The following is a 24,802-nucleotide window of genomic DNA, read 5'->3' as shown; positions in this document are numbered from 1 at the left end:
GAACAAGGTCTTACGGCACGATCACCATATCTTTGATTTTTTTTATCTCTCCTCGGCTTAAGCCGAGTGGATGATACGTGGCGTGGTATACCTGATCATTTAGTCAACAAGACGTACGTAAGTCGACATAGCTCCATGTATATGTTCTTTGGAGCTAGAGCCAATCAATAGAATGAAATGAAAGAATGGTAAGCCTAGGGCGATGAACATGGCTCAAGAGTGTCTATACAAAGCCCCTCTCTTCTTCACTCAAAGAGGCAATGCACCCTTTGTTTGAATGGTACTTGATTCATAAAGAGTGATTCTTTTGAAGTTATACGGACTTTCTAAAAAAATGCCACGTGGAGCGTGTCACGAGATATATCGCTCTCGAACTTCTTACGGTAAAGCCAATGCACCAACCAGCCAGTGTGGTGGCGAACACGCTGTGCTCTAAGCTAAGTTGTTCATCTTGTAGACGGAGGAGATATAGAAAGTGTGTCGTGCTTGATTCATAAGATTCTTAAATCAATAGCACCAGTATATTATTTTACTTAGCCTGTCTCTCCCATGACTTTCCGTACCAACCAACCCGGATCTACCTTCGCAAGTCTCTCTGCATTTTGGGAGCAGAGCATGCAGCAAAATCGAGCAATGGATCTTAGAAGAATTCCACTTTGAAGCATGACTCTTTCTATTTATGTGTTGGCGTTTGAGTTGTCTCCCTTCCTTTTTCAACCGAAACACTCGACGCAGATAGCTCTGGTGGCCCCCGTTTCAGCCTCTATCAGGCGGCGACAGCTCCCCCCCCTCCACACCCACAGCATAGAGGAGTTGCTCCAACTTCCGCACTACAACCAAAAAAAATGCTCAGCGATATATGATGCTAAACCGAGACCGAGATATAGAGAGGGTTGTCCTTTTGTTTTGTTGTCTCAAAGAGACAAAACAAAAGCACTCATATGAATGGTGCTATTCCCATGTTCTTTCTAGTCTTGTTTGGTTTCGAGAGCCTCCCTCTCCCTGTAGGTCGAGCCTCCTTTTCAGTCACCCTCTCCCCATCCCTTATTCGTTGTGTAGGAATCTTGCAGATATCACTATGTACATATTTCAAAATGATCATAAATGTCGAAGCTTTATGACTTTGTTTTCTTTGATAATATCTCTAATTTGTTTATAATGATCATTTCTTAGAAATGATCTTGCCTCTATAATTTGTCTTTTGACTTCTCTATGTTGGATAACTTTAAAAGGGGACTAATTCAATAATATTTAATTTACGATATGCAAATAAGTCATAAAGGAACGAGAAGAATCATCTATTGATTTTGGATCTGTAATACATAATTAAAAGTCCTATTAGACTAAGAACATTCTATCTTCTAAAATTTTAACCTCACCTTCTATCCAATCCAAGATCAAAGGCATGCGACAACTATCGCCTCCTTTATAATTGTTCACTAATTTAGTGATATGACATTATTTTGTTTTATTCCAACTACATAATAATCAAGTCTTCACAATTTATGGATAATAAGGTTGTCAAAAAACTGACTTATAATTTAATTGTTCTTGCGAAAGATTAATATGGATTACACGCGCAACACACGTATCTAGAACTAGTTATACTAAAAGTGAAAAACTCCTGACCTCAAAGTTGGATTATGACTTTACCCTTTAGTTTAAAAACTATTCCTTTTTTTATTTTTATATCACGACTTTACCCTTTAGTTAAAAATTATTCCTTTTATATTTTTTGTGTAAAAATGTAGATACGTTATCTTAAATAATAAATACAAACACATTCTTCTTTTTTTTGACAAAATTTGGACATATACTCTTAGTTATTGTAATAACTAATTTTTCCCCTGCTAATTCGTTCTCTATTCAAATCTTCCAAGTTGAATCATATCCTTTATGGAGTCATAATTAATAATCCGTTTCTTCCACTACCAACTATTAATTTATTTGTAGAGTACATAATATAATATATGATATTCTTGTATCCAGATCAAATTGATGTAGTGTCTAATTAGTGCAAGTAAGTTGAATATTAAATTTTAGATTGATCAATGAAGGTAATAATTATTTGTAACTGTCATTTTTCACATTCCACCTTAATTATACAAGACACCAAAGCGTCAAGTCATTTGGTTATTTTTCTTTTTCTCCACAATTATCTACTCTTTTTGTTTGTTTTATTTTGCTCATCTCCAACAAAATGTCCAGGTAAATCTATTTTTTGCCTTTTAGAAAAGTTTATTTTCTGTCAATTGCTACCATTTAGGTATTTATATATCTATGAGTTATATTAAGATGTTATATTGTACGTTATCTAATTGATTTATTTCTACTTATTATTTTTTTCACAATATTATGTAACAATAAATCCTCCCAAAAGCCTTCTTGTCCTTCTCGTCCAAGCCCACTTGCGGCACATAAGCACTAATAATGTTCAAGTGAACCCTCCGATGACTACTTTAACTGTCATAATCCTATTGGTGACCCTCCTAACCTCTACCACTTACTCCTTCAGCTCTCTGTCTACTAGAATGTCTACTCCATTTTCCTTCTGAGTACCACAACTTATACTCATCCACATCCCGAACCTTAGTTCATACCTATTCGGTTTCCTGAACACAAGTTATATTAATCCTCCTCTTGTTGAGAATTCTCACTAGCTCAATAGACTCGTCCGTTAACGATCTTATATTCCAAGAACCTACTCTTAGGCTCACAGCTCTTGTAACCCCCTTACCACCCCTACCTCTCGCCCCAACCCTTCCCCAGAACATGACCGTAGTCTACCATCTAACACCAGAACCACTAAAGCTAATAAACAAAACTATTCAAGGTTTACATTATAACAAGTGAGGAGTCTAAAATACAGCTCCAGGCAAGAATCAATCGAGGGATAAAAACCTGAAGTAAACATACCGATCCAATACAATAACAAGCACACGAATGACAAGTAGTAAAGAAACTCAAAACAAACAGCTCGAACAGAGGAACGAAACAGCAAGAAACGACCAACAAATGATACAAGGCTTTTGACATTCTATATAATCACCCTGAGACAGTTGTGTTCATAATTAACAAAATCAATGAGGCTCACTAAGATTTTATGCTGCAAAGTTCCCTACATTTAAGTCTTAACGTAATCAAATATTTCACGAGTACACCATATCTGCAAGCTACCATATTTTCTTTTCAGTCGCCTGTATATTACTAGCAGGATCGAACATAAATTTTAAGAGCAAACGAACTAAAAAGAGAAAGGAATGACATCAATAACTAACTAACACTGGAAGGAACAATGACTAATTTTGAAGCAACAATATCTTCTCTGACTCAACGATAGCTGCGGTATGCGGGGCTGTACATGCAGCTCTCTGCATATGCGACTAGGTCCTTGGGCTGCGGTAGACGAGTGGCCAAACCTATTAAGCAACAAAATGGACAGAGTTTAAGAAATATGTGTTAGGCATGTGAATCTTCTTTCCAGAGGAGAAACATACCTAATTCATATGCTTTAGCTGCCACTTTGGCAGCAATATGCGCTGAAATCTTTCTTATGTTGGAAAATGGGGGGTATATGAGTCCCTTTTCGAAGTTCTCTTGAGAAACTTGCTCCGCTAAAGCTTCCGCTGTTTCAAAGAGCACAATTGGAGATAAAAGTAAGACCTTATGAAGCATAAAAAACTAAAAAGAATAGTCATCTTCCACAAGTAAGATGACAATGAATTCTCGCTTATATTTTTTCGTGTGGCCGTCTGAGTCGGGTAGTGAAGTTGTTTGCAAGATATAAAAATTGGCTAGAAGGAACTGCAGTATTACAAAGGAAATGAAGCCACTTCATAAAAGTGTAAAAACTGTTTTTATCTGTGCACCAAACTCGGAAGTGAGAAATTTAAACAACTGAAATGGTACTCTTCAGAACAACATCTGAAAGCTTGTTGTGGTCTGTCCCTCCAAACTTAAGGATAAATGAAGCTTGCTAGAGGTGTCGTGTTTGATTACGTGGTCCATGTTTGACTGCATAGGAAGCATGTTCTGGACTACTAGCTAACTATGACCTTGTAATTTGATTGCAAAATCTTCCTTCATAGTGTTTATCTTATTATTCAACCTTTTTTAAGTATGAACTTAAAAGCAGAGGTTCGCAACTAACAGCTAGCTCATGGAAACATGTAAATCCCAGAGACCTAGACAGATGAGCAATTTCATAGAATCAAACAGCAAAGGTGAACCTATTTTTGCAATTCCATGGACAATCTGTTGGCTGAACACTAATCTCCAAGGTTTGCAATTCCATGGACAATCTGTTGGCTGAACACTAATCTCCAAGGTTTGCACCTACTTCATTAACCTCTAACCTCTAGGCTACACCCTTGGGTGCTATTGGTTACTATGTTCCTCGAACTCTGGTGTGGGTATCCGATCCAGGTGTCATCTAGACTAGAGGTCTGATCCTTCCTAATACAAAATTTTAAAATTCAGGCTTACGAATACGGGTGGGGGAATTCCGCTAAAATAATTCAAAATTCTAAAAAGATCTATAAAAAAACCTTAAATGTTGTGGAATGCTAAGTTGCGCAGACTCTTTCACTTTCGATGCCGCGATTCTCCAAAAATAAACTTTTGAAGAATTCAAAATGCACCCATTGACATTTTAGAAGAGTCCAAGCGACATAGATGGGATGTAGCCAAAATTCAATCTTTCATTTTGACAATTCCCCAAGTAGTAGGCATTAGCAGGCAGCACCTAAAATTCGACCTTTCATTTCCCATTTTTCCTTCAAATTTTGTCATGGATTGTGGTCAAAGTACCCGATCTCGATTGACCACACCGTTACCAGTACCATGTGTCGACCAGATGCGGTGGCTAAAATGAAGAGTCCACACAACATAGATTGGCTGTCAAAATCCTTTCTTTTAATAAGTAATGGCTGTCAAATCTTTTACCACACCTAAGGAGAAAGGCTGGAAAGATGTTGTTTATGGCAAATTATATCAGTGACATATGGCATAGAGTTTTCATCCAGAAATAAGGACAACTCACCATTCCACTCCTCTAAAAAGAAAACAACGATTGTACGTAAGCTTGTCAGTATTTTCCCTTTTCCTGTTGCTCTCTTCCCTCATTTACGTATTTATTTCAAAAAGGGAGGGGGTAATATTGAACTACAACAAATTCCACAACTTACAAGCTACGAGGAGCATGTCATCGTGGACGCGAATTGCACCAGAAATTATCAGTCCTAGACCAAACCCAGGGAAAATATATGCATTATTTGCCTAGACAAGGAAAAGAGAGAAGTTTAGTATGGATCTTGCATAAGTACTGATAATGTAAAGAGATTTACCAAAAGAAAAAATGATGATAATGGAAAATAGCTAAGGGTTTGAAATCTCTGACCTGGCCAGACGCATAGACCTTCCCGTTGTACTCAACTGGAGCAAATGGACTCCCACTAGCAAAAATGGCTCGCCCCTGAAGGAGACATGATAAGAAAATTACACGGAGAGACAAATATTGACTGTGTAAGAGACTGACTTCAAACATGAAAAGTAAACAGTATCTCACCTCACTCCAGCTATAGGCCTCCTCAGCAGTACATTCAGACTGTGATGTTGGATTGGAGAGGGCAAAAATAATTGGTTTCTGCATGACATAAAATTGAAGGAAAAAGAAACCATCAGTTTATTGTGTTACATGTTAACTACACAAACTGGTTGAACTACAGAAAGTAGCTTTTCCTATCCAAGTAGGGCTTCATTATCTTACCTCATTGAAGGTTGCCATAGCTTGTACAACTTCTTTAGTAAACGTTCTCCCAGCTCCAGAAGATCCAATCAAGACCGTAGGCTTAATTGACTGACACAATACGAGAATTGTGAGAGGGAGGGTGAGAGGCGGGAGGGGAGTTTTGGGGTAGAGGAGGAAAAAATAGAGGTACCACCTTCACAGCATTCACTAGTTCTTGTACTGGTTCGTGGTCATGTGCCCAGGGCCTCTTAAAATGTTGAAGCATCTCCATGCGAGACTTAACAATCAGCCCCTGGAGAGAGAAGGACATATGGATGCTTCAATTGCATACAAAGTGAGGAAAATGATGAAAATAAATAACAAGTCTGATGAAGGAAATTTAATACCTTAGAATCCACCATCCAAATTTTCTTGCGAGTCTCTTCTAGAGGGATTCCAGTCTGCACAAGAAAGAGTAAAGTATAAAGGCTTGTAAAATATCTTCATATTAGATGTAGCTGAAACTAGAATGGAAAGAGCTAACTTAAAAAAAGACAATTGTTCTATTTAAGTCCAAACCTGTTTTGACATCTCAAGAGCTATGAGTTCAGCTATACCTGTGCCAGCCTGCATTGACAACAAGGTGAATGGGATACAAAATGATCAATTGATTGAGGCAGAAAGGGTGATCAAATCAGAAGAAATACAAGCAGCTGTTGAATAATAGCTAAAATCTTAAGAGCAAGGAACACACAGAGCAACTTTAAACAGAATCCCATTTTGGTCTTACAGTACACGATACTTTGTGACGATCAAATTTTCAGTATTCCAGTAAGACATGTTATTTCTAGGAAATAATGGCAAAAGAAAGGTCACAGTTCAAAGTGCAAGTCAGCAGTATAAGTAATAGATGTACCTCTCCTGCTCCAAGGAATAAGAATGTATGTTCAGACAAGCTTCCTCCAACCAAATTTAATGCGGCCATCAGCCCAGCAAGGACCACTGATGCTGTCCCCTGGAACAAAAACAAGATAATATGTTTGCAGTTTGCTAAAGAATTTGTGTAACAAACAGAAAACATCCACTTCCTACTCCAAGCACCCGTGAAAAGAGAACAATAACAAATTAAGGAGTCCTTGACTTACCTGTATGTCATCATTGAAAACAAGGTGGCTAGTTCCATACTTTGCAAGGAGGTCAAATGCATTATGATTTGCAAAGTCTTCAAACTAAAGATGTCAATAAATAAAGTCAGATTATCAAGTATAATGTTTAAGTGCACTTATCTGCAATTTTTCCAGAAAATATCTACCTGAATGAGCACTTTCTCCCCATAATTCTGCTTGACGGCATACATAAATTCATCTAAGAGTTCGGCATATTCCTGAGAATGGAAAAGAGGATCAAACAAAGAACATTAAGGAAATATTACATCTTCTATAAATACAAGGTAAAGTAAGCATGATCAGATATCAAGTTTGTGAACCTGTCCGGTAGCTCTTCTTTGCCTGAGTCCAATGTAGAATTCATCGTTCAACAAATTTTCATTGTTTGTACCCACATCAATGGTAACGGGCAAACACTGAAAAGAAAGAGAGGATAATCAGGCTTTCAACTGATAGACAGAAAAAGCAAAGACCAAACAGATAAGGTTATATGACTGATAAACCTAGTACTCCCACCATCCCAATGAATGGTAGAGTTGGAGTACGAGAGTCCTTAAAGTTTTGAAAATGTACATTTTTAGAAACTCGCCAAACATTTAGACAAGGAAACAGATGTTCACTCTTCAAGTATTAATAGTGCCACACAAATTGGAAGATAGGAAATATATGATATTTTAGCTCTGTGTGCTCATAGCATATACAACAGAGTAAACTATAACAGGAGACTACGAAAGGTGACGTCCGGGAAACTGTCAGATACCGCTCAGACTGTCAAGTTAAAAACATTTATGCTCAAATTACAGCTTCATTTGGCAAACATCAATCAGAAGGAATTCACAAACTTACACAACGAACCACATAATATGAGTCTATGACAAGGTGTTACTGGAGAGAGTGATAAAAGTGAAATCCCAGAACTCCATATAGATACAGTAGTGTTTGTGGAATAAAGCATTTGTGGATACAGTAGTATCATCTAAATTCCAACTACTGTTATAAAGAGAAACTTACAGCTGAAGGGCGAATGCCACCCAGAGCAGTGTATAAAGAGAGCTTGCCCACTGGTATCCCCATTCCCTGGTAAAACGTAATGACTGTTATAATATGTTAACAATGACAAAGAAATACATTATGGAAAAAGATACATATAGGTCCAAAAATGAACTGGAACCAATAGTTAAACTGACGGAGGATTTATTTGTCCTGAAAATAGAATTAAGGAACTTCAACCAAATCAATACACAATATACCTGGCAACCAAGGTCCCCAAGGCCCAGAATTCGTTCTCCATCAGTAACAACAATAACTTGAATTTTCTTCTCGGGCCAATTTTTTAGTACCTCATGAATTTTGCCTCTGCAAAAAGCTAGCACATATTAGTTTTAACAAGAAATAAGAAATGTCAAGCCTTTAATTTGAGAAGCTATATAGTGCATTCAAAAGCTTACTTTTCTTTCAAGCTGATAAAAAGACCTTGAGGACGCCTGAAGATGCTACCATATTTCTGGCATGCTTCACCAACAGTTGGAGTGTAAACTATTGGAAGAAGCTCCTCAACATTGTCAATAAGAAGCTTGTAGAATAGCCGCTCATTCATTTCCTGCACCATGATTCATACAACAATAAACAAGAGTATTATGAAGCAACTAAAGGCGGGCATACACGTGCAGGACTTCTGGACTTGAGCTGAACAAACAAATGGTTTTACATTTCCCAGTGTCACCACACTTGAAAGATTATTATACACTAATCATCTGTGTTCTGCTCAATTTAGTATAACATAAAGGAGCTTGACGCAAAAAAAAAAACCTTAATTGCAGAAAGTATTTAGAACCTTAAAATCATTTTGTTTACTACCTGAAGATCCATCATGGCCATGTATCTTTGAAGTGGTACATCATACTTACGGATGCTGTTCATCATTTTCTTGACCTGTGACAACGAGTAGCACAACAATGTTGTTATTGAGTTTCATCAGATCAGATAAAGAGAGACACGGAAACTGTAGGATCTGTAAAATGCAGAATATACAACCTGAAGGTCATGACTAATTACGACAGGAGGAAGAAGACCACACAAATAGTGGGTGTCTCTCTCTCTCTCAGAGAAAGCAAGGCCTTTATTGTAGTGTGGGTTACGCAACAATGAGAAACCACTGCAAGCAAAAGAACACAGTATGTTTCAGTGCGCGTAAGTAAAGACAACTTCTGAGATAGTCAAGTGTCAGACTAATGCTTGAACCTATTTCATTAACATGGAAGAAGGAATTGTTAAATGAATGCTGAAAAGAGATAATCTTTGTAAGAAAAACAACGACATGGGAGTTCAGCCCTTCTAAAAAAAGTACTTAGAGCAACTGCATTTATGATATCTCAAGAAGGCTCAAGAGCAGTACGTATTAATTCGAACTTAATGCAGAACGTATATCAAGAGCAACCTGTGTTTATGATATCTCAAGAAGGCTCAATCAGCAACTAACAACTTCAATAGATTAAGATATAAACATATAATATACTCGAACTAAATGCTCATATCTTATAATTGTTGCATCATCTTAAATTCTTGATGCTTTTTATTGAAATCACTTACTTCATCAAACAATAAATACTCTAACTTAAAATGGAAAACTCAATCCACAACAAGGCTTATAGAACTAGCCCCAAATTCCTGGGATCGCTCTTCGGAAACAGTGTCTCGTGGTACACTCTACCCTCCCCGGACCCCACTTGTGCGACCTCACTGAGTATGTTGTTGTTGTACCCTTGGTGACTGTTGGAGCATAGAGGCATCATACTTAGGAAACAGTATCTATAATGTAAATTATAGGTGAGTAAAGATAACAGTGACTAACACAAAATATGTCCACCCTTGGTTTACCAAAAAGACAAATCCCAATAGCTCTTAAGTGGGGACAAAAGATTATAATTTAATTGTAAAAGAAATAGAAAAAAAGCAAGTGCCTTTATTTGATATTAACAAAACTTCTATATAATCAGATCATGCATATGTAGACACAAGGTTACTAGTCTAGCTGTGATGAAAGCTCAATTTCTTTCTTTTTTTAATTATACAAAAAAAGCCAGAATACAAGAGCCTCTAAAACTAGATAACCCCATTTAGTTGGAATGACATGAACATCCATCTCGGAGGTCACAGGTTCAAGCCATGAAAACAGCCTTCGCATACAATAGACTCTTGTGGTTCGGCCTTCCCGGTCCTTAATTAAATTAATCAAAACCCATCTAAATCTTAAACTTAACCCCCATCTGGGAACAGAAAGCATAGGAATTATAGATTCAAATTCAAAAGAAGTAACTTTTCACCTAGCAACAGATAAGGTCCAAGGTGTGATGGATTGATCTTCTGTGGCACTATCCTCACCATAAACATCTTGAACTCCACCAGTGACAGTAGATTTAACCTCCATCTCAACCGGTGCAGCACTTTCCGTCAAAGCATTCTCCACCAATACACTAACACTTCCATCTCCAGGTTTTCCGTTTGAACTCACGGCGGCTACCACCACCATAGGAGCTGAAACTCTTCTGCTTGACTGAGTCAAACATCTTGAAACCCCAGATAACGAATTGTTCTGTAAATTACAACAAAACAATCACAATTAATAAAGTATAGAAAATGAAAAATTGTCCACAAGTGAACAAAAACAGTAATCAACAACTTTCAACTCAATTTTAAATATGGGTATGTCTAAATCAATCTGAATGTTCATGAATCACAGAAAGTTTCATTTTTTTTCCATTTTCAGTGGAAAAAGGAATCTGGGTGTTGTTCCTTTTTCCTTGTCCTATCTCTATCACTCAAAATTAACAACTTTCAGCTCAATCTATGAAAATGGGTGTCGTCAAAAACTCAATCCGAATCAAAGAATTAACAATCAATCAAGACAATTTCTCCTTCTTCTTCTTCTTCATTTCATCTGACTGTGAACAATCAAAACAGAGATTTAAGAAATGGGGTACTGGTATTACCGTAAAACTGGTGCCATTCAAGGAGAACATGGCTGAGTTTTGAGCAGAGTGAGAGAGAAGAGACTGTTTGTGATAGATCTGCTGAAGTTCTACTCTTTATCTTCTTCTCTCCTCTACTTGTCCTCACAACTCTGCAATTGATCAGGGCATTTTGTAGCAACCAAATTACCACTTTTCTTTTTTCACTGTTCAACTTTTTCCTATTACACCATTTACCCCTTTTTCGGACACGCTCCCAACAAGATTTTCTTTTATCAGAATTTGGACTTGAGATCTCTCTAGGAAGGAAACACTTTCACACATAATAATCTATGTTGGTAACCCTGCCTCCAAATGAACCCAACTAGAATATTTATTTTATTTTAATTTATATAATTTATTTATTTAGTTCATGTCAATAAAAGAAAAAATTAGCTGCATATGTATTTATAACTTATTTTTAAAAAAAATTAGTGTAAAGTTAAACTAATTCATATTAATTGAGATGGATGAAATGTAAAAGAAATTACTTTTCTATTTATAAAGCACTTTTTTGGTGTGTTATATAAAAATGAGTTGAGGCGTTTTATTAAAATTCGATATTTAGATTATTAATTTTCCTTTTTTGTTAAAAATTATATAATATGTGAGACTATTTAAAAAGGAATGATTTATTTTCCTTTTTAGTCTATTTGAAAAGAATGACTTTTTTTTTGGCACCACGTTAGTTTCAGTTTTTCATGTAGCATGTTTTAGATCATAAAATTAAAGGACATTTTTAATATATTTGACATAATTTTAATTTAGAATTTATAATATTAATAAATAAAAAAATAGAAGGAGAGGGAGTATTATTTAAGTTCCCTATTCAATCCAAATTACTTAGGATTTTTCTCTTTTAACACTTACGCAATCCAAATATTAATCATCTTTTAACATATTACCTTAAGTCCTTAACATAGATTTTAATTAAAGTTAATGATTGTAATTTTCCAACTAGAAAATATTTATTGTTTTATGAAAAATTTAGTTATAATTTTAGTTTGTTGAATTATGTTTGCTTCTAATTCCTCCCTGTTGTCTTAAGCGTAATAAAATATTTAGACAAGTTTTGTAGGTTAGACATTTAAATTAATTTTTAATCAAACTCAAGAGGGCACGATATATATACCTATGAATTTCTTCTACGTTGACTGACAATCCAAGAGAATATTATTCCCTTTACTACATATTTATCTAGTTTGATTTGACATAATTTAATATAAAAAAAATAAAAATATATCATAATATTTGTATAATTATAATTTTTATTTATTTTATTGTCTGACTATAAAAAGATTTCATTACAATAATATTTTTTTTAAAATGTGTCATTATTTTGAATTAATTAATTTTAAAAACATCATGAGAACCATTGGTTGGAAAAAAATAAGAAAGTGATGCTGGCAAGGATCTGTTTGTGCATCCCTGTGGAAATCTGACATATGAATTGTCAATGTTTTGCAAAAGATTTTGTGATTTGCATCTAGTAATAAACTAGCTAGGAAAAATACTTTTTTCGTACCAATTAATGTTAAATTATACTTTCTCGGTCTACTTTTAATTATCATACTTTCCTTTTTTAGAATCAAGCTATAAGAATTTTGACTAATATTTTATGATATATTATTTCATCATATTGAAATGCAAAAAATTACAATTTATATTATTTTTTGTATAGTTTTTGAATATCTAAATTTTTAATTTAAAATATCGAATTAATATAATTTAATTAATTTTGAAAATTAATCAAATTAATTTTTAAAAACGCAAATTATGTACAAAGAAAGTACGATGCCACATAGATTAGGACGAAAGTGTTTTAGCTACACGTTAGAGACCACTTGCCCTAACATGGATGCAAGTCATGTCTATTTCTGCCTTAGGGATTTTGTTCTCATTCCTTCAACAACACAACAAGGAATTTTTCTTTTTAAACTTCCTAGTACTTGTTATATTATATAATTAAGAAAAAATAATCAAAAAATGTCCTTAAACTATGTGAAATGAATAAAAGTGTCTTTTGTTTATAGTTTGGCTTTAAAATATTCTTATCGTCAATTTTTTGATTCAAAAATGCCTTTGTAGTTAATATTAGGGGTGTGCATCGGTCAGTTCGGTTTTATGTATTATCGATTCGATTTTCGATTTTTAAATATATTAAATCAATAAGAGATTTTTTATCGGTTTGATCCTTAACGGTTTGATTTTCGGTTTAACCAATAAGAAAATACTTATAAAATAAATATATGACTTCTCTAATAAATTTGACGCGATAACACAATAATGTAATGAAAAAAACTATACAAGTGTAACACAAAGAGAAATTAAGAGTAATAAGATTCTTACTTTAGATTTTGATGTTTTGTATAATGTGAAGTTGTGAACTAAAAGTCACTTTGATCAAGAAACGCCCCTATAGTTACTAAATGGGTTAAAAATATCTTTTTTCTGAATAAATATTATATTTCTTTTCTTTTAAAGAACATTTTCTTCCTAATTAAAATACTATTAAAGACTCCTATTCTTGTTTTCTTCCTTTTAAAATCACTTTAACAAATAAAAATGTAGGAAATAAATTTTTTTTCTTCTTAATCTCATTTTATCAATTAAAATAGAATAACTTCATATACCTTTTGAAGGATAATATATATAAGATCATAGTATATCCATCATTAATTTTTATTTTTATAAAGATAAAAAATAATTATAATAATAAAAAATATTTTTTATTTTTAGTTTTTTCTGAATTGAAGTAGGATAAATATTTGCTAATTTTAAAAAAATATAGTATTAGAAAAAGAATATGTTAAAAAGAAAATAAAATATATTTATTTGGAAAATGGGCATTTTTAGACCAAAATATTAATGACAAAGGCATTTTTGGATCAAACCATAAACGAGGGACATTTTTTGTTCATATCATATAATTTAAGAACTTCTTTTACCATTTTCCCTATAATTAATTAAAATAATGTTCTTTAATAAATAATTAACAAGTAGTAAAACAATATTAATTATTAAAAGTAACATATAATGGTATGTGAACAACACAGGCCATACAATTTTGGGGGTAGGGTAGACTGCCCAGGTTGGGTGGAAGATGTAATGTTGTATAATTGGAGTCCATGCAATTAATTACAAATCGTGGCGGAGTCAGGATTTTTAATAACGGGTTCAAAATCTGAAAAAATAAACACATGAAATAGTCGAAGGATGCTCAACATTTATTATATATACTTAAAAGATTATTTTAACCATGCATAAATAATATAATTTTCCACTAAAGGAGGTTCGAATGAACCCCTATCCATAAGGTGGCTCTGCCACTGATCACAAATATTATCTTCATGACCAAAATAATACAAAATACTGTATACGTTTGAAACTGCATCCACATATAAAACCATGATTTTTCACATCGTATAATTCGTATAATTTGGACATTAATGATGATGACAAACCATTTATTTGGCCAATCAAATTAACATTTCTCTATAGTGAAGGAAGGCTTCGTTATAGCGAAGGCAATGAAGCTAAATGAATTATTCATCGTAGCAAATGAGTTCTCTTGACCACTTGGATAGAAGAAAATGAATCTTTCAGATTTTTAGGTATAAAAATGAATATTTGTTTATAAAAATATCATAAAAAATTTTTAAAAATTGAAAATGGCTTATAAAACTAATTCTTCCGGAAATTGACATATTTGACATGTCAAAGTATTCCTACATTCCTTTTTTTTTTTTTTTTCGTTCGATGTTTGATATTCATTTTAGAGTCTGACTAATTTAAATTCATGTATGAAAGTTTCATTTTTTTTTTTTAGATAAAGTGTTATATACACAAGACAACTCTATATTCAAAACTCAAATGTAAAACTTCTAACAGAAAATGGAGGATATTTCTTACTCCACCGCAACTTTGGATGGTGCAAACAAAAAAATTCTAATTTGTTGCTAACCACTTTGGAATTTTACAATGTGAGAAATTTTGGCAAGACAATATGTTAAAAGTTGTTGAGAAAATATCCTTGGAGGAAACAAAAATGTCATAGTTTTGAATAGATTAAAGTTGTGTCTACTGCAAAAAAAAATAAAAATAAGAAATTCCCCAAAGAGAAGTGGTCATTTTCCTTGAGTTATGCTTCTACTCAATTGTCATCAACCTTAAGTCATATCTGTTGTTTTTGTTAATTATCTTCTTCAACAAGACTACAACCAATCTAAAATTCTCAGTCATGCAATATATATATATATATATATATATATTGAAAAAGAAATTAAATAATAATAAAAATTTAACGAGATTCTAGCTAATTTTATGGATCATGTGAAATTCAAGTTGCTAAGGTGGACAAAAATTAAGGCTAATTAAGAGAGGACTATCATAATGTTTCAAGTTGAAAAATGTTGGTTCATAGGGATTTAGGTAGTTCGATTTTAAAGTTTATTAATTTTAAGTATTGACTATCCATTTGAAGACACACTAAATCATTATATAATTATTAAGCTATCGATTCACAAAAAAATCATTGAAAATCACTTTAAAATGACAAACCTAATAAACCATGAACATGAATTGACATATTGCATCATGCTCAAAACCAAACACTGATATCCTGTAGTATAATCAAAGATTTTATATACCAAATGATATAAATATAATTTATTAATTCTACTATCGAGTTATAAGTTAACTGTTAAGAAAAATCTCAAATCGTTAATAATCGTTAACTCGATATAAAAGGAACTCAAAATTATTATCAATATCGCTAAACCAATAATTCATTATCAAAATTTTAATAAAATAAATAAATAAACATATGTGATGCAATTTGGTGTGTGTGGTTAATAAAGTTGAACCAGACAAACTAGGAATTCCCACATCGTTGAATCCGCCTGACGTTAATGTTAATGCTCTTTTTTGATTGCTCTATTTTATGTGGCCACCAAATATCCATCTATCTTTTGCAACATCAAATGATATAAACGTTTTCCTTTTAAATTACATTAGGGGGGTAAAAATAAAAAAAATCAAACTTTCATTAATAAAATAGAAATTCAAGTAGTCAATTAATTGAGCTATTAAAATCTCATATTATAAATGTTAAAGTTAATATGATAGGTTCATCTAACAAATCATTTTTTGGTACTTGCTCCGTCTAACAATAGTTGTTCACTATTAAGACAACTATTGTTTTGACACACCTTAAGAAACAATCAATAATATAGGTAATATTACTACATTACCATTTGAATATATGTTTTGAAAAATATATTAGATATTGAATAAAAGTATTTAATGGCAAAAGTAAAATAGACACAAAAGGATAAATTATCTCTTAATTTTTCAAACTGAACACGTATTATTGGATATTTACTTTTAGTATAATGGACAAATAAAAATGGACTGAGGAAGTAGTATAATCTATTTAAGAAATTAAGATAATTTTTGGTAGTATTAATTAATTGTTAAAAGTATCAAATAATTTGAATGTAGCTATTACCTTTCCCTATTAAAATTGTATTAAGGAAAAACTACCTAACTAGATATACATCACTACCATATATACTCATTTTACCTTTACTTTCAAACAATTACATATATTATCATTTTTAATATTTTATACCATATATTTTTTAAGATACAATAAAAGATACCCACATCCCTTAAAATTAGGATTGATTAATTATCTTTATATTTAAAATCCACAATTAGTGTTTTAATAACAACCAATCTCCAACCCTATCAATATCTCCCCCCACCCCTACTACTTAACGATTAGTCAATATTTTTACTCCTAAAATGTGTCTGCAGCCACCAACCAGAAGTTATGTACAAGTTACGTTGTTCATCAATTTTTTGCTTCTTACCTTCCTTAAACTAAATGTATCAATGCATATTCATATAATTAATCTATAGCATTTCATTTCAAATTGTTACTATCCGGAGATTACATCGACGTCCGAGGCGATTTGGAGGTCGAAAGGCTCAATTGGAGGAGTGCTTATGTTGATTTTTCGGTAGATCTGGTGGAGGTCCGTTAGATCTAATCGCAGCGAGCAATGAGCAACTTCGATACATTATCGATGTATCTGACACATAATTTTTGAGATTATATGTATCTTGTTTTATCAGTGTATCTTATTAAGTATGCATGTATCTAATCTTTCTTGGGTATTAATTTTGATTTTTTTTTAATTAATGATAAACAAATACTCTACAATCGTGATTTGTTCCTAAATTCATGTGTTTCAGTTACATTTCATATTTAGATACACATTATTAAATGTATCTCCTTATCAATATGTATTCGAGATACATGTTGTTGGATATAACGTATGAAAATAGATACATGAATTTAATATTAGATCATATAAATAGATACATGAATTAATACTAGATATCGTACACTAATGTATCTAAGTGTTTATTTTATTGGATACATTATATATTGATAATAAATACATCAAAATTAATGAATTTATTATTTTAAGAGTAATAAGTTGAAATTAATCAAATTTCATAACCAAAATATACATGTTTTTGTCTTTTATTAATAATAATATTAATGAATTTATTATTATAAAGAGTAATAAAATGAAATTAATTAAACTAAGATACACTCCTTGATTTATATTAAAGAATTTGATTAATATTTCCAGAATTAATTAATTGTCCATGTGAATTAATTAAACATGTATCTTGATTTTTAAAATTGTTGGATACATGTATCTGACAAGTAATGATAATGTATCTAAAGGAAGAAATATGGTACAAGAAGTAATTTTTGAAACTATCATGAATTCTAATAATTAGGACATAAACTAGTGGGATTTATGTAGTTTACCCTAGTATTAATAACAATAATCACTAATTAATTAAGGTCCATTTGAACATCAATTTAATCTTTTAAAATAATTCAAAACATTTTTTCATATACATTAAAATATTTTTTTGGCACACACATTAAAATTTCAATTACTTTTTTTTTTAACTTTTAAATGTTACTCAATTCATATCGAAACCCCTATTAAATATTCAACTAAAAACTACTATTCCGGTGTTTATGAGTTGATAGGAGAGAAGAGAAGGGTGAATGGTGGAGAAAAGTTAGGTGGGAAAGGCAATTGAATTTATGGTTTTATTGACCACTAATTATAAAATAGTATGCAAATTAAGAAAGGTCGTGTCATTGTTAAAAAAATCAAAATAAGTTTAAATGATTTTTTAGTTTACTCTTTTTATTAGTATATTATTGATGTGGTTGATATAGATATATATAATAAATAATTATTAAGGAGAGATGTTAAGGTAAAATAATTTTCAAAGATAAATATTTTTTATATTAATATTTTTTTAAGAGTCGAATAAATAAGAAAATGCGATAACTATTTTGAGACAGAGGAAGTATGACTTATGTTGCTATCAACGCCTTTTCATTGTCATTAATTTCTACCAAGAAAGATACATAGTAATACGTTTTATTCATTTAATACTTCCTCTTTTTATCCTCTTTCCTTCCATTTTCTTGATATAGGGTGTTTACTTTAATTAAGAGTCAATTATGTCACAAATCATAATACTATTTGAATTTGAGCAATTTTGCCCCTGTTCGAACTTCTAATTAATATTCTCGTTAAGAGAAATTCACGTTTGGCCCCTTAACCCCTAACATAATTTTAAACCACGATAAATTTTTTTTGATGAATACATATGTTTAAATATTTTTTAAAAAAATAATTAAACACGCATGTGAAGTCTATTCATTATATCCTAAAGCTAAGTATTATTTAATTGGAAAGTTCAATTAGACTTTCAAATAACTATCTCAATATTTCACGTGAAGTTCATGTACTGAAGTTCAATAATCATACTCATAATCAAGTCGTAATTCCAAAATACAAACTATAGTATTTGCAAATACTAAAATTATATTCAAATTTGGACATTTTCCAATTAAAAGGAATTAAATCACAGAAGAGCTTACTACTAAATCTAAGGCGTTTGGACAATATTTGTATTAAAGTTTTACAATTAAATATTAATTTGAAGTTCAAATTGCTAAAAAGTTAATAAAAGCTCTTGTGTTTGGATATAAATTTAACTTAGAAAAAAAATTGGTGAAGTATCTCAATTAAAATGCACCTTCAAAATACTGTCTCAATACTTCCTGTTTTTAAATTATTATTATTTTTATTTATTTTTATATGATATAGAGTTTAAAAAGTAAAATCAATATGGAATTTTGTGGTCTTAAATTAAAAATATGTAAATGTATAAAAATATCCTTTTATTTTATATTTAAACATGTCATATGAAAAAAATTAAAACTGAAAAATATATTTATTTTAAACGAACCTAACAGAAAAGTACAACAATAGCATACCTAGTGTAATTCCACAAAAATAAGGTTCGAAGAGGGTAAAAATTTACGGAGATCTTACCATTATTTTGGAGGTAGAGAAATTGTTTGGATAGACCATTTGTTCAGACCAAAACGAATAAAAAGGGAAAGTAAGAGAAATAAATTGAATAGTATTTCACTTGAAGTTCAATATTTATAGTAGGGAAAAGGGTCTGAAAATTACTCTAAATTTGGCCAAAATTGTTGTTACGATACCAAACTTTATGGAGGACCTTTTACCCCCTGCACTATTTAATAGTGTATTTTAAAGGTATATATGTGCCCACGTGGACACATTACTATATAAAATGATGCAATATTTATGATATCCATGTAGGCATATATATACCATTAAAATACACTATTAAATAGTACAGAGGGTAAAAGGTCCTTTTCAAAGTTTGGTATCGTAACAACAATTTCGATCAAAGTTGGAGTATTTTTCAGACCATTTTCCCTTTATAGTATAAAATACATAAACTCTAATTTTTGCGCTAATTACATCTTGCCAAATTTTTCTCAAATTACAATAATTTTGGATTTTTCATAACTCGTGTATATATTGTTTCTTAGCCCGATACATAGCAAGCGATACTAAGTTATGTATTATTAAATATATAAATATGTATTAGATACATAACTATAAACTAGATTCCTATTGATATATGTTTGAAATAATTGTGATTATGTATCAACAATAACATTTTTACCAAATATATTGTACACAAAAACAAAATTGTAATGTATCTAATAGATGTGGAGTGATATATCCGGATGTTAAGAGAGAAGGAAAAAGGAGTTTTTGTAATTAATTCAAATGATACAGATTTTTAGAAATTATATTATCTGAAGTTGTATAGTTACGTAATTTTCTCATATTTATATCATAGTTCAAGTATTTCCAAAATATACACTACTTATTTTTTTTATTTAACATTTAATATCCACATTAAAATCAAACTGTTTTAAATTTACACTGTAGAAGACCCCATTCAAGAGAGACCAAAAATTCTGTTACACTTAAAATTTAAATTCGTAATCACTAATTAAAAAAATAATTTCATTCATCTCACCATATCCATCTATTACAAACTACTAGTTGTAATAATGTTGAGTTAGAATTGTCACTTTTGTCATGCCCACAGCCTACATGAGCTTTTTAAGTAAATAAATTGGCATTCCACTTTTTTTGGATACCGACTGGCAACTTCCTTGGTCCAAGAGAACCCGCGTCGACTCGCTCATTCAAATCATTTACAAGAAAAATAATACTTTCGTCGATGTGACATTTTTAAAATTTTGAGATTCAAATAAATTTATTTTTAATCATAAATTTTTCATATATCTTTTAAATATTTTGAATTATCAATTATTGTGACTTGTAATATTTTCTATATAGTTTACAAATATATAAATTTCATTTCAAAAAAATTAAAGATTTCATGCGTAAATTTTCGGTCAAACTTAAACTATTTGACTCTTAAAAAACGAAAAGTGCTACATAAATTGAGACATATGGAGTAATATTATGCAGTGGGCCCACACATAAATATATCCAGGGGCGGAGGTACACTATGCTCAGATTGCACACCCTTCATCAGAAAATTACATTGTATATATAAGTTAAATTATACTTTAAATGGATAAATAAGACATTTTGGACACCCTTGAGCACAGTAAAGTTTCTTAGCCCAGCGGTATCTTTGCCCAATGTGAAGGCATTATTAATGCGCGCATGCACGGGTTCGAATCCCAGTTGCTGCATTTTGTTTTTACATTTTCAAAAAGCTCCTAATTAATTTCTAATTATAGTTAATAAATCAGTTATGTTTTTAATAATTCAAAATTAATATTATCTATTAAAGATCTTAATTAGAGACCTAATCATATTTAATAAATATGTTATTTTTTCAACAATTCAAAACTCATATTATCTATTACAATAATCTCAAATTAGAGACCTACAACTTAAAAATATAGCAAAAATAAAATAAAATAGTAAACATTAAATTTTAATCACTTTTTCTTTTCACTAAAATTTTAAATAAAATTTAAAGTAATTATTTAATTTAAATTTAATAAGCAAATTCTATTTTTTTCTATAAAGCTACTAAAGGTGAAAAAGGTTCTATATAGAATTTCTTTTTAGAAAAACTCGTTTGATTTTACTCTTTATTTTTCATATCTTGTTGTTAATTCACCAAAGGTTGGTGAAATCTTGAAGTATAAAAGTGATTTCATTCTAAACTGAATTTTCTCTTTCTCTTTTTTCTTTTTCGTTCACTTCCTATTAAATAAACATGAAAAAATTCAAGCTAAATTTTATGTGGTTTGATTTTAAAAATTTGAGTATATTTTTTAATTTAAAAAAATTAATTGTTAATGTTACATAGTTTGATTTCAAAATTTTAGTGCACCCATAGTTAAATTATTTTTTTTACCTATGCGATTCTTGGATACCCTTTGTGAAATTTCTGGCTACGCCACTAAATATATCAACCGTTATTTTTTTAAAGCGAAAAGGTTCACATGTGTCATTTGAGAAAAAAATTGATCTATGTCATCCTTTATATTATTTTTCTTTCGGAAAAAGCTCATTCATATCATTATTTGTTAACTGAAATAATATAGATGAGCCAAATTTTTAACGAATGACATAGATAAACCTTTTCTTAAAGTTTGACGACATATTTGAGCTTTTTTCCTTTTAAAAATTATTTAATTGATGACATGACTGAATCATAATTGACCATGTGTAAAAAATAGTTTTGCCAAATGAAAATTATTTTCAAATAATGGCATGGACGAACCATTTCTATATATGAAAATGACATAAATGAGCCAAATTTTAAATGAATCACATAGATGAATTTGATTTCAAAGTTTGACGTCATATTTGAACCTTTTACCTTTTTTTTTTAATAGACTTACAAAGTCAAAGTAGACGAGTAAAGCATAATGAATGAAGAACTTCTATTTGTGGCTAGTTTAGTGGTCGTTTTTTTTTTGTCTCTCATTCAATGTTCATTACTCATATTATAGTTCAATTAATTCAGATTTGCATCCGACAAATATGGTTCATTTCGGGTAATGCTTCCTACCAAAACTTTTTGAATAGTTAGGATTAAAAATAAAGACCTCTAGTTGAAAAATAAACAGTCTCATCCACTACGCTAGATCTTTTGATGATAATGTTAGTATTAGTTTGTAGCAACACAAAGTAAAATAATTTTTTCTATTAAAATTTAAATAGGAGTGAAAAACTCAAACCTAGTACATTTCTATTGGAATATGAATTTTTATTTCCTTGATCGCTAGATTAGCTTCTTATGGACAATCCTTTCTTCTCTACTTGTATTCTTTAATTTGAAGTTAGATTTACAATTTTATAGTAAGTGAAATTTAAATATCATTTTCTTTTAGATAATATATGGAATCATAGTTATCTTTGGAGTCCAAAATCCAAGGCTCAAACACATTTCACACAGTGTTATGCTACATTAGTCATATTACTTTCTTTTATGATACTGAAATATATGAAAATAAAAATTGAATAACAAATTAATACGATAATAAACTGAATTATGTGCATGAAATGGTCTAAATTAATTTAATTTTTTGAATACATGGCATGTACACTCACCATCCTCATCCATAAAAGGACCACAAAGACTTCTACTTGATTACTTGTGACGTGCAATTTCAACACCAATGATTTGGGATAGGGATCCCCTTCTCTCCAAGGCAATAACCCCACAATTGACAATTTTTTATTTATTTTTTCCCTAAAAAATAAGAAAATTATTTCATGTACATTGGATGCTACTATATCACTCTATCTACCCATAATCCTACATACATTTGTAGAATAGTAAGTAGAGGTGATCACCAACAAGGATAATGGTGGAGTTGTAAATAGTCATTTATCCTTAATCAGAGGTCTCGAATTCGAGTCCTCAAGAGTACATAGTTATCTTTGTTTAAGGTGAATACAATGTCCTTCTTATATGATTTAATTCCTACCAAAAATTCTCATCTCTTCTATTTTTTCCTCCTCATTATTCATGGTCAGCATCCACTAATTATTTACGTAAATATACCCTTCAACCATCTAGTTTGGCGACATAGCCCGTAGCCGCAATATACATTATCTACACAACTTGGTTGTATATACATTTAGTATAAAATATACAATACTTATATAATATATACCTATTTTATAAATTAGATAGGCCAAAGACATTCAACTGTATTTTTTTCATTACTCTTACTTTATTTGTTTCATTTATGAGATGGTATTTGATTGGACATAAAATTTTAAGAATAATTTTTTTTTGAAAAAAATCTTTACATTAAAATAAGTCATAAACATTTATATGACTATAAATTATTTTTGGAATAGCAAGAGGATTGCAAGAGCCCTAATTAATGATTTTCTTGTCTCTGTGTGTAGCACAAACAAGATAGACGTGTAACATCCAAATTAAAATCATTATCATTAACAAATACAAAATTCCTATCTGCTGAATATATATATAATATATAATATATCCTAAGAAACTAGAACAATTCATTCCAGTTTACTTTTTAGGTATAAAAGTCTAATTATAGATGTGGAAATCCAGGACCTCTTGTTTTATATTTCCACTTGTTTTCTTGTTTCTATCAAAAGAGACATCATCTTTTCTTTACTATTCCCTCGTTCCTTTTTATTTGTCATCCCTTTTTATAAATAATTAGTCCATAATACTTGTCATTTTATAAAATCAATGCATAAATTATCATATTGTTCTCTTTTTACCTTGTGAGTTATTAGTCTGAAAATATACATTTGACCAACTTAGAAAAGCTAAGTAAATGATTCATGTTCATTGGTTAAATTAATTAATCTAAATAAATTAATTCATATTCATTGATTGAAAACTTGAGTTTCAAAAAATTAAATAAGGGTAAAATAGTAAACTTGCTTAGTTTCTTAATGCACATAAAATTCAAAATGGTGACATATAAATAGAAACGGAGGGAGTAGATTATATATTGTCTTGAAGAGCAGTGTGTCATCGTATTTCTTGCTATGGACAAACAACCCTGCGACTGTTTTGTCTAAAAACACTTTCTTCGTTTTAATTTATTTCAAAATTTAAAAAAGTAAAGAATTTTTTAATGTGGTCTAAGACTAAAGATATGTACACTATATAAAATGACTATTAATCATAGTATTAAACATATCATGTGAAAAAATAAAATTAAGGAAATGTCAAAAAAGGAAATATGTTACAAATCTAAGTTAAAAAGTAATAATATAGGCAAAAAAGTAGACAAGAAATATATAAGCTGAGAGCACTAGAAATAGGGAGATAAGAGATGATAGTTTTCTTATTCTTCTAAATATTCAAGTGTAAACAATATCCCTTATGCCTATAGTTATGGTATTACATAGATGCCTACAAAATATTAGTCATAAACATGACATTAATCATGAAGATAATGG

At 30.8% G+C, this 24,802-nt stretch overlaps 1 protein-coding gene across 1 annotated transcript; it reads right to left on the bottom strand.

Moving 5' to 3' along the window:
• Window positions 1-3,016: 3,016 nt before the first annotated feature.
• On the bottom strand, window positions 3,017-11,058 carry LOC125830302 (NADP-dependent malic enzyme, chloroplastic). The gene is made up of 20 exons (XM_049509503.1): window positions 10,884-11,058; window positions 10,218-10,486; window positions 8,929-9,049; window positions 8,752-8,826; window positions 8,343-8,494; window positions 8,145-8,250; window positions 7,906-7,971; window positions 7,215-7,310; window positions 7,041-7,112; window positions 6,874-6,957; window positions 6,645-6,743; window positions 6,308-6,355; window positions 6,136-6,189; window positions 5,943-6,041; window positions 5,768-5,857; window positions 5,567-5,644; window positions 5,399-5,473; window positions 5,187-5,277; window positions 3,498-3,626; window positions 3,017-3,419 (listed from the first exon to the last, which is right to left on the bottom strand). The coding sequence occupies exons 1-20, from the start codon at window positions 10,911-10,913 to the stop codon at window positions 3,331-3,333; spliced, it is 1,923 nt and encodes a 640-aa protein (XP_049365460.1). The 5' UTR covers window positions 10,914-11,058; the 3' UTR covers window positions 3,017-3,330.
• Between the last annotated feature and the right edge of the window lie 13,744 nt (window positions 11,059-24,802).

Source organism: Solanum verrucosum, unplaced genomic scaffold, assembly GCF_900185275.1.
Source record: "Solanum verrucosum unplaced genomic scaffold, falcon-dt-bn FXZP01000228.1, whole genome shotgun sequence".
Taxonomy (NCBI): Eukaryota; Viridiplantae; Streptophyta; class Magnoliopsida; order Solanales; family Solanaceae; genus Solanum; species Solanum verrucosum.
Note: the sequence above shows the minus strand (reverse complement) of the source record. Positions and strands in the feature narration are given on the sequence as shown.

Excerpts from the sequence above, each read along its gene's own strand:
- LOC125830302 (XM_049509503.1), bottom strand. The coding sequence starts at position 10,913 with ATGTTCTCCTTGAATGGCACCAGTTTTACG. Across the intron at positions 6,042-6,135 it reads TTTGGATGGTGGATTCTAAG|GGGCTGATTGTTAAGTCTCG; the intron begins GTATTAAATTTC and ends TTCTCTCTCCAG. Across the intron at positions 3,627-5,186 it reads TGACATGCTCCTCGTAGCTT|CGGAAGCTTTAGCGGAGCAA; the intron begins GTAAGTTGTGGA and ends TCTTTGAAACAG.